A 12,269-nucleotide genomic window follows, 5' to 3' on the forward strand; every position below is an offset into this window, starting at 1 on the left:
GAGTGTGCTATTACTTAAAGGAATCTTTTTTCTCCCCAGCCTTTAGGGGTTGTGCTGCTCATTAGTGGGTGTGTCAGTGGGTGGCACTACTGGCAGCACTCCCTGACTTGAAGACTTTGGGATGGAATGTAATGAATCACCAGTGTTGGTTCTAGATCTCAGAGCATGCCCATCTACAAAGGACTTGTTTATTCCAGTGTATTCTTGTAGATGACATGTGCATGTACCTTTAATATAGTGACCTCACCACTACTAACCACTCCCCATATCAGAAGTATAATTGCAACCTCCCCACCCATTGATCTCTCTCTAGCTCCTGTGACAGACCACGTACAGCTAGGGCAGCAACGTTTGTGTATTATCAATAAATAGTAGTAAAGACACAGTGTGTTTATGACTCCTCTTTACATGGTGTCACAATCGTGCCCCTGTGCCTCCTGTTTGTCGGGTTTTATTTTTAACTCAGTTCCCTATCCCTTGTTCTATCTCCCGTGCCATGGCTACCTCTTGCCGCAAGCCCGATGTGCTTGTCTTCGACTCAGACATTGCCCATCGGTGGGGTGTCTTTAGACGCGATTTCCAGCACTACGTGACGATCGCCCATCCTGCTGCCACCGCTGAAACGCGGGCTTCTCTGCTCCTCAACCTGGCTGGTCCCGATGCCCTGGAACGATCTGAGTCGTTTGTATATGGTGCAGGTGAAGATGCTCAAGACCCGGTATGTCTTATGGCTAAGTTTACCGCGATGTGCGACATCCCCACCAACTGCATTTTAGAGCGTTTTCAAATGTTCAGCTGGCATCAGATCCCTGGAGAGTCAATCGACAACTATATCGCCGCGTTGCGACACATGGCCAGGCGTTGTTGCCTGGACGCTCTGACCCCTGATCAAGTGACCCGGGACATCCTAGTATATGGCCTTCTAGATGTAAAGCTAAGGGCTGAACTTCTGCGGAAGCCCGACCTGTCTCTGGACGAGGCTCTGCACGCCTCCCGCATGGCTGAGGCTGTCGCCTCGGCACTGTCGCCTGCTGATCGTGACATTAACTTTGCCAGTTCTGCTGGCCGCTGGCGGAACGCTGGCCCGCCACGGCAACAGGGTACCCCTGCACCCGGGGGCGGCAGCTCACGACGTTGCCCCAACTGCAATTTTGCCTCCCATCAGTTTAATGTGTGCCCTGCCTTGGGCAAAACATGTAATATTTGCAGGAAGTTAAACCATTTCTCTGCAGCTTGCCGCTCCCGTGGGAAGCCAGTCCCCGCTCCACGGAGAATGTTAAACAACCTTGCTCAAGCTGATAGCGAGCCAGGTTCCCAGTACCAGCCTGATGAACTCCCTTTGTCTGATACCAGTTCATCCCAGGGGGAGACCAGCATTTTTTCACTCTTGGATGCACATGCCTTGATAACGAACCCTTTGGTTCGGGTTACTGTCAATGGTTCGACCTTCTCCGCGAAGCTCGACACGGGGGCCGTAACCAATGTAATGTCAACAAGCCTTTTCAAAAAGATAAGAGCTGATGAAATAGTGACTGTTGACAACTCCCGCCTGCATGCCTACGGGGGAGGCGTGCTCGTTCCTGTGGGAAAGGCAACCCTGCACTGCAAGTTCCTGAAGGCCTCTCGGCCCCTCACTTTCTACCTGCTAGACTCTGACAACGTTACCTTGCTGGGTACCCTGGCATGCCAAGACCTCGGTTTGGTCTCCTTTCACCGTGATACCCACCAGGTGCGGACCCACATGGACCCCCTGCGCGAATACCCCGACCGTTTTGACGATAAGCTGGGCAAGCTGCCCAGCTGCTACAAGATTGCTGTCGTCCCCAGTGTTGAACCTGTGATCCGCCCGCTGCACCGCGTCTCCTTCACCATGAAGGACAAGGTGGAGTCTACGCTGCTCAACATGGTCACCATGGGCATCCTGAAAGAGGTGAGCGATCCCACCCGGTGGGTCTCCACCATGGTTGTTGCCGTGAAAAAGGACGAGCGAAATTCGCATTTGCATCAACCGCAAGGACCTGAACCTGGCCATCAAACGCCCGCACTACCCAATGCGAACAGTGGAGGACGTCGCTGCACAGGTTGGTCCGGCCACTGTTTTTTCGGTCCTCGATGCCAAGAGCTCTTTCTGGCAGATACCGCTGGACGAGCGATCCTCCTACCTGACTACCTTCAGCACGCCTTTCGGAAGGTTCCGATTCCTCCGCATGCCATTCGGGATTAACTCTGCCAGCGAGGTATTCCAGCGAACCATGGAGCAGCTGTTTGCCGGTCTGCCATGTGCTATCATCGTTGACGACATTCTGGTCTACGGTAAGGAAGTGGCTGAGCACGACCTCCACCTCCGTCAAGTCCTGGACCGGGCCCGTGAAATCAACCTCGAGCTCAACCCAAAGAAGTGCCGTTTCCGCGTCCCGGAGGTCACTTATGTGGGCCACGTTTTTACTGCCTCGGGGCTGAAGCCTGACCCGCAAAAAACGGCTGCTGTCTCCGGGATGGCCTCACCCACCGATGTGCCCAGCCTGCAGCGTTTCCTGGGCATGGTCAATTACCTGGGGAAATTCATCCCCGACCTCAGCGAACTGAGTGCGCCCCTGAGGGAGCTAATCAAGAAGGACACTGCCTGGGCCTGGTTCCCGCATCACCAACAAGCTTTCGACGTCCTGAAGTCTAGACTAGTCAGTACCCCCACTCTCAAATTCTTCGATCTACAGCGTCCCATCGTTCTCACCTGCGACGCTTCCAAATTCGGTCTTGGTGCCGCCTGCCTGCAGCTCCACGATGGCCTGCAGCTGCCCGTTTCCTATGCGTCCCGCACCATGACCCCGGCCGAGCAGCGCTACGCTTAGATTGAGAAGGAACTGCTTGCCGTGGTATTTGCTTGCTCTAAGTTCAAGGACTACATTCTGGGCAACAACTTCACGATCGAGACCGACCACCAGCCTTATCACTATCCTAAACAAGCCAATCCACGTTGCCTCTTCCCGGCTGCAGCGCATGATGCTGCAGCTCCAGCGCTTCACTTTTAAAATTGTGTATCGCAAGGGCAAGGACATGATCGTGGCCGACACGCTGTCCCGCGCGCCACTATCGTCCACTGATCGCCACCCATACGAATCGTCTGACCTGATGGTGCTTAACGTTAACATTGTGCCTTCACAGCAGATGCAGTCCCTGGTCAAGCACACTGCCAAGGATCCTGCCCTGCAGCAGCTTGCCATACGTCATCCGGCAGGGCTGGCCTGACCGACGTTCATCCTTGCCGGCCGGTGCCGTGCCCTACTTCCTGGTCTGTGACGAGCTTGTCCTGCACGACGGCGTGGTGGTGAAAGGACACAAGGTGGTTGTGCCCGCTGCGCTGCGGGACCACTATTTTCAAACCGCCCACCGCGGTCATCCTGGGGCCGAGGCCCCTCTATCCCACGCCCAGAGTCAGTTCTACTGGCCCGGCATAGCTCAAGACATCCGGGAGAGGGTCTCCGCCTGCGCTACCTGCAATAGCCTCGCTCCCCATCAGCAACGCCAGCCGCTTCTGCAACAGCCTGCCCCTGAACTGCCCTGGATGGCTGTCGCCATTTTCGAGTGGCGTGGCAAGCACTTCCTGGTCCTCGTTGACTCTTATTCCAGCTGGTTCGAGGTCGACCAGCTGCACTCCCTCACCTCTTCGGCCGTCATCGGGAAGCTGCGCCGCCACTTTCGGCTCCCCGGCGAGCCTCCGATCTGACAACGGCAGCCAGTTCACCAGTGCCGAGTTTCGGGGTTTCGCTGCCAGCTGGAACTTCCGACACTACACCAGCAGTCCAGAGTACCCGCAAAGCAACGGCCTGGCGGAGCGCGCTGTCCGCAGTCCTAAGGACTTGCTGGAGCATTGCAGACTGTCCGAATCCGACTTTTACCTGGCCCTCCTCAATCTTCGAAACATCTCCAGCGACCCTGCCTTGGGCTCGCCAGCACAGCGGTGGATGGCTCGCACCACGAGACCTCCGCTCCCTGTGACCCAGCAGCCCCTCGTGCCCTCAGTTCTCCAGCCTGCTGCTATCCAGGAGCGCATTGGCCTCAGGCACGCAGTGCAAAAGCGCTCCCACAACCAGTCCTGCCATCCCCTACCGCGTCTGTTCCCCGGCCAAGTCGTCCGGATGCAGTCCCCCTCCGGTCACTCCAAGCTTGCCACCGTCGTCGGTGATGCTGGTTCGCCACGTTCTTACCTGGTCGACCATGACGGTACCATCTACCGCTGGTCCTGCCAACATCTGCGGCTTGTCAACGAGCCCCCACCATCGCCTGCCGACCCTTTCTCCCCTCCATTGTCCGCCCCTCTGCCTGCCGCCCCACGCATGCCTCGGTCCCTGCCATCTCAGCTCTTCCAGCCCCGCTCTCAGCCTGGCAGCCCTCGTTCCCCTGCCCGTCCACCCACTGCTGTGCCTGCATCTCCTCCTCTGCCTCCGCCTACTCTTTCTCCTCCAGGATCCTCGGTTCGGTCACCCGCTCCCGCTCCGGCTCCTGCTCTTCCTGCAGAGGGGGGAGATAGCGAGCTGCGTACCCAGTCCGGCCAGCTGGTTAAGCCGTCTGTCCGCTATGGCGAATTTGCTTACCTGTTTGCTCATCTGTTCAACTGTTTGCTTACCTGCTCGTAGCGCATGAGACGTGGTCGCCCCGTCATTACTGTATTGCTTTGTTTCCAAGGGGAAAGATGTAGATGACATGTGCATGTACCTTTAATATAGTGACCTCACCACTACTCACCACTCCCCATATCAGAAGTATAATTGCAACCTCCCCACCCATTGATCTCTCTCTAGCTCCTGTGACAGACCACGTACAGCTAAGGCAGCAACGTTTGTGTATTATCAATAAATAGTAGTAAAGACACAGTGTGTTTATGACTCCTCTTTACAATTCTCAGGCGTAAGTTTTTAAAGTCTATAACTGCAGAAATAAATGAAATAATCTGGATGGCCTTTGGTCATGCTCTCATTCTTTGATGCTACCTCCCTGAAAAGCAAAGTGACAGTGACAAGTCATGGCAACAGACAGATATTTTCACAATAATGTATTCTGGTACAGTGAAGTGATATTTTCCAATTGACAGGCATTCCTCTGTGTCTTGAGGAAAACAAGACACTGTTAAACTACATGGATATGCAATTATCTATCTTTCCAGGTGAGGGATTTAAGGTTTTCAACAACGTCAAGAGCTGACACACCAATGTGACTTATTTTTGCGGAATGTTATTGAGAATTCATTTAAATGTTACTGTTGCTTTGCGAATGGTTAGTATGAAGCAAAATGAAATAGAAGATAAGTGGAGATTATGACTTTTGTTCACTCAGTTAAATATTCAGATGTTTTTCACATTTCACAACCTTGTAGGCGAACCGGGTTGTCTGAGTGCTACGTTAGAATGTCCACTCAACAGTTGCGGTCTAATTTCTGCAGGCCACTATTGGCCTAGGTGACAAGAAACACTTAATCTAGATGGGATGTCTACAGAGCACTGGCATGGGCTGATTGAAGGAATAGTCTGGGATAGATAGTTGTGGGCCATGGGTGAAAACATTCTTGGAGAGACCATAGTGGGAAGTGAATTGGTGATCTCTTGATAGAGGTAAATGAATCTCCAAATACTGCATGTCAATCAATCTTTCAGTTGATTGGTAGACATTTATATACCAGTCTTCAGATTTGGTGATTTCTGAGGTTGTGTTTTGGGGCATCAGATGCATTAATACACTGGTGTTTGTCATCATCCTCCCTTCTCTGAACCTGGTCTGCTGTTTCCTGCCTCTGCCCTCCTGCGTCGTCTTGTGATTGGAGTGTTGGACGTGGTAAGGGAAAATGCGGACCTATCCTCATGATCTAGAAAGAAAAATTAAACGAAAGCTGCGCATTTGAAGTGCAATAAAGTCACCCCAATTGAAATGTAGTGGTACACGTGGTGTTAAAGGTGTATTATTCTGATGAATCTGAAAATAAACTACTTGCAAAAATAAATATTGCTAATGGGCAAACATGACAGCTTTCTGGCAACTCCTTGATTGTGTATCATGTACTATGAGGAGGAGGAGACACCTGATGAAGCACTGTGTGACAGCCCTCTTCTTGGCCAAATGATGCCTCTCGTATATTTGCCTTTATGGAGAAGATGAAGTGTCGAGTGAATAACTTTTATTATAAAAGGGTTGACCTGTGTGCAAAGGACTGTGAGGCAAGTGACAAAAAATTGATTTAAGGTTGGTGGATATTGGAGAAAATATTGGTGTTGGGGAATGGACAGAAGAACTTGATATCCTTGTTACCAAATTTTGCTATGTGGTCTCTGAACCCGCCGTCATATATCTCAGTAAACACAGATACTTTTATGTTGCTCAATACATTTATTTCTCCTGCATTCACCTCCCAAGCTGTCAGATTGTGTGTTGCTGTGGAAGAATCCATTTTATGGCTGTTGCCTTTATTCTGAATGCTGAGCAACAAAATGGGAATCACATTGTATTGTGACTGTTTTTATTTGAAACTGCAAGTTGTACTTTGGTTCATTTTATGGAGTATAAACCATGCTAATGCTTTGTTGTTTGGATCCATTTTTGAAATATTTGGAAGTGATTAGAGCTATTATTCTCTGAAGAAAAATAATCCATTCATCATATTTTGAAGCAACCTTTCTGTTTGTTTGCTTTCATTATTGGCATTAAATGTGTCCTGAATTTCCACTCAACAAATACTTGAGGTTATCTGGTATTAATTCTAATGTTTTCCTAATACAAAGTATTCAGCACTTAGAAACAGGGAACTGACCCCAGCAAGTCCATTCCTGCATTTATGCTTCAAAGCTTTTATACATTTATCTAATCCGTTAGTTTCTCCTATGTTTTCCTATTTTATTTTCCTCTACACAGTTCCTTAAATCTAACTATGCTTGGTTTCAACCACTCTTTGTGGCAGCAGTTCCACTTTCTACCATAATGTCAAAGCTAAATACACTGCAAGCTAGACATTGAAATGAGATTGCTGGAATTTCTCAGCAGGTCAGGCAACATCTGAGGAGAGAGATAAACAGAGATAACGTTTCTGTTCAACAGCCTTTTATCAATTTACCATCAAAGGTCATTGACCTGAAATGACAACTTTGTTTCTCTCTTCACAGATGCTGCCTGACCTGCTGAGTGTTTACAGGATTTTCTGGTTTAATTCCACATTCTAACCTCTCTCTAGGTAAAGTAACATCTCCAGATTTCTCTGTTAGATTTGTTAGTGACCTATTTTATTTATGACCTCTTGTTCTGCTCACCCTCTCCAGTGGAAATATCTTCTCTGCTATTTTCCTGCCATACACAGCTGTATCTCCATTTGTTTCAGTTTAGTAATCATAATCCATTTAATGGATATCTGTTATATTATATATCCAATTATGTGGATATCCATTAAATGGATTATGAATGGATAATACATTTACATAATTATAAATAGTTCACCGCTCAGCCTTTTGAAAGTAAAAGTCCCATCCTGTTTAATCTTTTAAAATTTGTGTGGTTCCTCCTGTACATAAACATCAATTTTATAATACATAGATTAGACATTGCAGTATTCTAAGTTTGCGCTAATCAAAGTTTTGTATGCATAATCAGTCATCTATTTCTAATACATAGGATTAGTTTGAAGTCAGATTGTTGTGAAGAAGGGTCTTGACCCAAAATGTTGTCTGACCATTCCCTTCACAGATGCTGCCTGATCTGCTGAGTTCCTCCAGCAGTTTAATTTTTGCTTTCATATTTACACTGCATTTCAATTCTGTTTTTCTGCAAATAAATTTCAGTTCTGTTTGTTGTTTATTTATTATATTAAAATAGTTTCCATTACCCATATTGATTTGTGCTTCTGAACTCAAAATCGTTGGTGGCCTCTTATTGTGTATACTAAAATGTACTGCCTCATAAATATTGAAGTTCATTTGCCAAGCACAGTTAATCTCCCCCTCTTTACAACACTCTCTATGACCCTACCAATCACTGTGAAGGTCCTGCCCTGGTTTGACATTCATAATACAACACATCATATTTTTGAATTAAACTCTGTTAGCCATTCCTTTGCCCAGTTTGTCAGCTGATCAAGATTGCACTATAATTCTTGATGACCATCTAACCCAAAGATCATAGAGCTCTATGATCTTTGATCTAACCCTCTACGATACCATCTATTTTAGTATAATTTGCAAACTTACTAATCATGCCTTTTATATTCTCATCCAAATCATTGATTGCGATAACAAACCCAAACGGGCCCAAAACTGATCCCCGAGGCACATCACTGGTTGTCGCCAGCAGTCCAAAAAACAACCTTCCACAACCATTCCCTGCTTTCTTGCATTACAGAATGAAATGCAGAAGGCAGTTCTGTATCCAGTTAGCTGGTTCTCTCTGGATCTCATGCAATCTAACCTTCCAGACCATCCTACCATGTGGAACTTTTTTCCTTAGTTGTTTTATTCTCAAAATTAACAAATGGCTTTAGTGATTTTGCCCAGTCTTCGATGGAATTGTGAATACTGTAACTTCTATATAGACTATTATTTGGACTTTCACCTCACTGCCTTTCCTTGCCTCCCCTTTGAAGAATCTTGATTCAACTATCAACCATGAATCATTTCATAGCACAGAGGTGGGGCACTATTGATGTGTACAAAATTGTGAGTGGTAGACAGTAGTAAATAAACAAGTGTTTATAACCAGAGAATGTAAGGAGTAAGAGGTTTAAAGAGGATAGTAGGAATTTGTAGTTGGAGTGCACTGCCTCAAATGATTGTCGAGGTAGAGATGATTACAGCATTTAAATCTTGAACACTTGAATTGCTGCAGCATAGAAGCTATGACAAAAATCATGCAACACAGTGAGGGAGTGCTGTACTGTTAGAGATGCCATCTGTTTGATGAAGTCTGATCTGATTCTAATTCTTCAAATTCTCCTTAATCTTCTACTTTGACTGCTGATTCCTTGAGTTTCCATTGCTACAATGTAATTTTACAGAATGCAAAGCTGCTACCATACATTATTTGAATCTCCAGTAAATATAGAGTTTTACACATATGCTTTATAGCTATTTTTGTGAATGTTATTTAGCAATATTCATTGCAGACTTGAAAAAAATTAAAGCCACTCTTGATTTGATGGTTTAATTTAGCGGGAGTAAGCAAACTACTTTTTAAAGCTCACGCTTTTTAAAATCAAAATTATTCACTTAGAACTTTTGTGATTCAACCTGAGGACGTTATCATTTATTTACAAGAATACGAATAACTAATAATACAAATGTTATTAATCAAAAGCATATATTAAGTAAAATGGTTGCTGCCAATTTATGCAGGAAAATTCCATATTGGAAAATTGTACACCTGAAACTATGATTTTCTTCTGTTGAAATTAATGGTCGAGAACATTACAGGTTTGGTGTGTACATTTTTGCAGACATCATTTCATTGCAAAAATGTGATTATTGGGAGTATAAAAATGGGAAATTCCGCTTTTCTAAATATAATTATTTTCTTTTACAGAAACAGAATTTCAAAATTTTGCTATCGTATGGTATTCAACAATGCATTTGAATGTTTTATGTACATGATAATACTACTTAATATCTTCCCAATCATCCTGGAATACATTCCCGAGATGAATGTTCAACATGCGTTGGAACTGAGATTGACTAATTATGTTTTCTTCATAGTATATGTAACAGAAGCAGTTATGAAGGTTAGTTGAGCTATGCTTTGTTCAACAGTGCTTAATGGTTTTCAGAGACCACTTCTGATATAAAATTAATTTTAAATTGTTTTGCTCAAGTTTATTCAGTCAAAATAAAGACTGCTAACTTGGGCCATTGTGTTCTATATCTATCTTTGCATTTCGATACATCTTATTGGCTTCTCAAAGTGTTTATGGAGATCACTTGATAGGGAATATGATGGCCATTCTGTTCAGGGCAGGTTCCAATAAAAATACTGTTTTGTGAATTGTTGGATGAAAAAAAGACCGTCCAGCATAAATAAGTATGACAAACAAGATATCCATACTAAATGAACAGTTACTTTGCAGTAAAGTTCTGTGAGATTCATTGATCATTTTCTTTTGAATGTCTAAGCATTTGTCCATCTAATTATAAACAGGAGTTTTTAAGAAGGAACTGCAGATGCTGGAAAATCGAAGGTACATAAAAATGCTGGAGAAACTCAGCGGGTGCAGCAGCATCTATGGAGCGAAGGAAATAGGCAACGTTTCGGGCTGAAGAAGGGTTTCGGCCCGGAACGTTGCCTATTTCCTTCGCTCCATAGGTGCTGCTGCACCCGCCGAGTTTCTCCAGCATTTTTGTGTACCTATAATTATAAACAGGATTTCAGTTTAAAATTCTTAAGTACAAGAAACAATCTGAATGCTAGTATTTGAATAAATTACAGGAGGGATATGAAGGCTTTGGCCAGAGTACAGAGAAGAGCTTTACCACAATGCTGAGTAAAACACAAAGAGCTGGAGTAACTCAGTGGATCAGACAGCATTTCTAGAGAACATAGATAGGTGACGTTTGTAGATGACAGAAAGATGTAGATGTAGATGACAGAAAGACAGAAGAGTTTGGAGTGAGTCGTTCACCAAAAGGACATTGTGTCATGAATGTACTTTTTCTTAATTATGACATAGTTTGTCAATTCCATATCATCTTCCACAAGAATATACTCAGTCCCCGTTCCCGTGTGTTTTCCTAATTGCCTGGCAAATGATTTTCCCTATCCACTGTCCTTTTGAAAACCTTGCTCAATTCTGCTTGCACCATCCTTACAAACTTTGTGGATGTAAAAAAATCCCTCCTTTTATTCCATCCTCTGGACCATTACTTTAAAAATATATGGATTGCCCAGTTTAGATTCTACTCATTGATGATCCCCAGAACTTTAATATGAGGAATTCACTGATAGAAATGCTACTGATTATGTAGTTGTAATTTGATGCTAATGTTATCCACAACACCAGCCCAAGCCACAATGTTGTCTGGTCTTGCTGATTTGTTATCTGAGACATTGTGAATTAAATTTAACATTATGATGGATGACGGTTCATTAACCAAATTATTGGTGATATTTACTCGGAACAAAGCTCTCGACAATCTCCACTTCAGCACCATTGATTATAGTCTGGAGCATGTCCCCTACCCAATTTCCTGAATTCAATTACCAACTCTTTTGACATTGAAGGTGATGTGGTTGGCTTAACAGTATTGAGCTCACAGGGGAGGAATACATTGTTGCCACTGACCAAAACTGTACACAAAACTAAGTGTACCTAAGATGGCGGATGTGCAGGAGTGGGCGCCGTCTGTGTATGACAGCCTGCCCGCAGTCCGTCTCTTCACCTTTTTTTTATTTTAAGTCCTGTCAAAACATGTTAGTTGGAGGTCTTTTATGTGGTGGGTGGGGGTGGGGAAGAGGGAAAATTTATTAGTCCCCTACCTGGTCGGAGAGGCAGCATCCCTCCGAGCTGCTTCTTTGCCCCGTCCTCGCGGTCTATCATCGAGAATGGGAGTGGCGTTTCCTGTTGGGACCGGCCGGGACTACAGCTTCGGTGGTGGCGCAGCGCTGGGACACCATCATGGAGTGGGTGATGCCTTACCGGGTCGCCGTGCGGTAAGCTTCGGAGCGCTGTGGCTGCCGACTCCCAACATCGCGGAGCTGTGGCTGCGGGCGTCCGGCCGCGGGCGGCGCTGGATTTGGAGCGCCGCGGAGCCTGGGATCGAGTTCGCCGGGGTCGGAGCTCCAACCGGCGCGGCCTGAGGACCACGAGTGCCCCGGTCTCCGGGGAGGAGGCAGCCGCTCCAGACATTCAAAGCCGCTGAGGAATGTTTCACCCGACGCCGGAGTTCCATCTTCGCGGCAAGAGGGCCCTGAAAATTATCGGACTGGCTGCAAGGCCACAAATGGGCCCTGACCTCGGGTGTTTCACAGAGGAAGAGGACTTAACTTTCTGGTGCCTTTCCCACAGTGGAAATTTTTGATTCTGCTGTGGAGGGACGTTTCTGCTGAACTCTAAGTCAAGTCAAGTCAAGTTTATTTGTCACATACACATACAAGATGTGCAGTGAAATGAAAGTGGCAATGCTCGTGGACTTTTGTGCAAAAGACAAACAACGAAACAACCAAACAAATTATAAACACAATCATAACACACATATTCTTTTACATAATAAATAATGGAAGGAAAAACGTTCAGTAGAGTTAGTCCCTGGTGAGAT

The 12,269-nt window shown here is 45.7% G+C and overlaps 1 protein-coding gene across 10 annotated transcripts in view; it reads left to right on the forward strand.

The window, feature by feature from the left end:
• The window catches only part of LOC129705798 (sodium/hydrogen exchanger 10-like), a 147,689-nt gene that overhangs the window by 85,777 nt on the left and 49,643 nt on the right, over window positions 1-12,269 (forward strand). For all 10 annotated transcript variants that reach the window (XM_055649609.1, XM_055649611.1, XM_055649610.1 and 7 more), the window contains one exon: window positions 9,547-9,742. In XM_055649609.1, coding sequence (XP_055505584.1) covers window positions 9,547-9,742 — 196 coding nt within the window. The remainder of the gene's footprint in view (window positions 1-9,546; window positions 9,743-12,269) is intronic.

This window comes from Leucoraja erinacea, chromosome 18 (assembly GCF_028641065.1).
Source record: "Leucoraja erinacea ecotype New England chromosome 18, Leri_hhj_1, whole genome shotgun sequence".
In the NCBI taxonomy this organism is placed as follows: Eukaryota; Metazoa; Chordata; class Chondrichthyes; order Rajiformes; family Rajidae; genus Leucoraja; species Leucoraja erinaceus.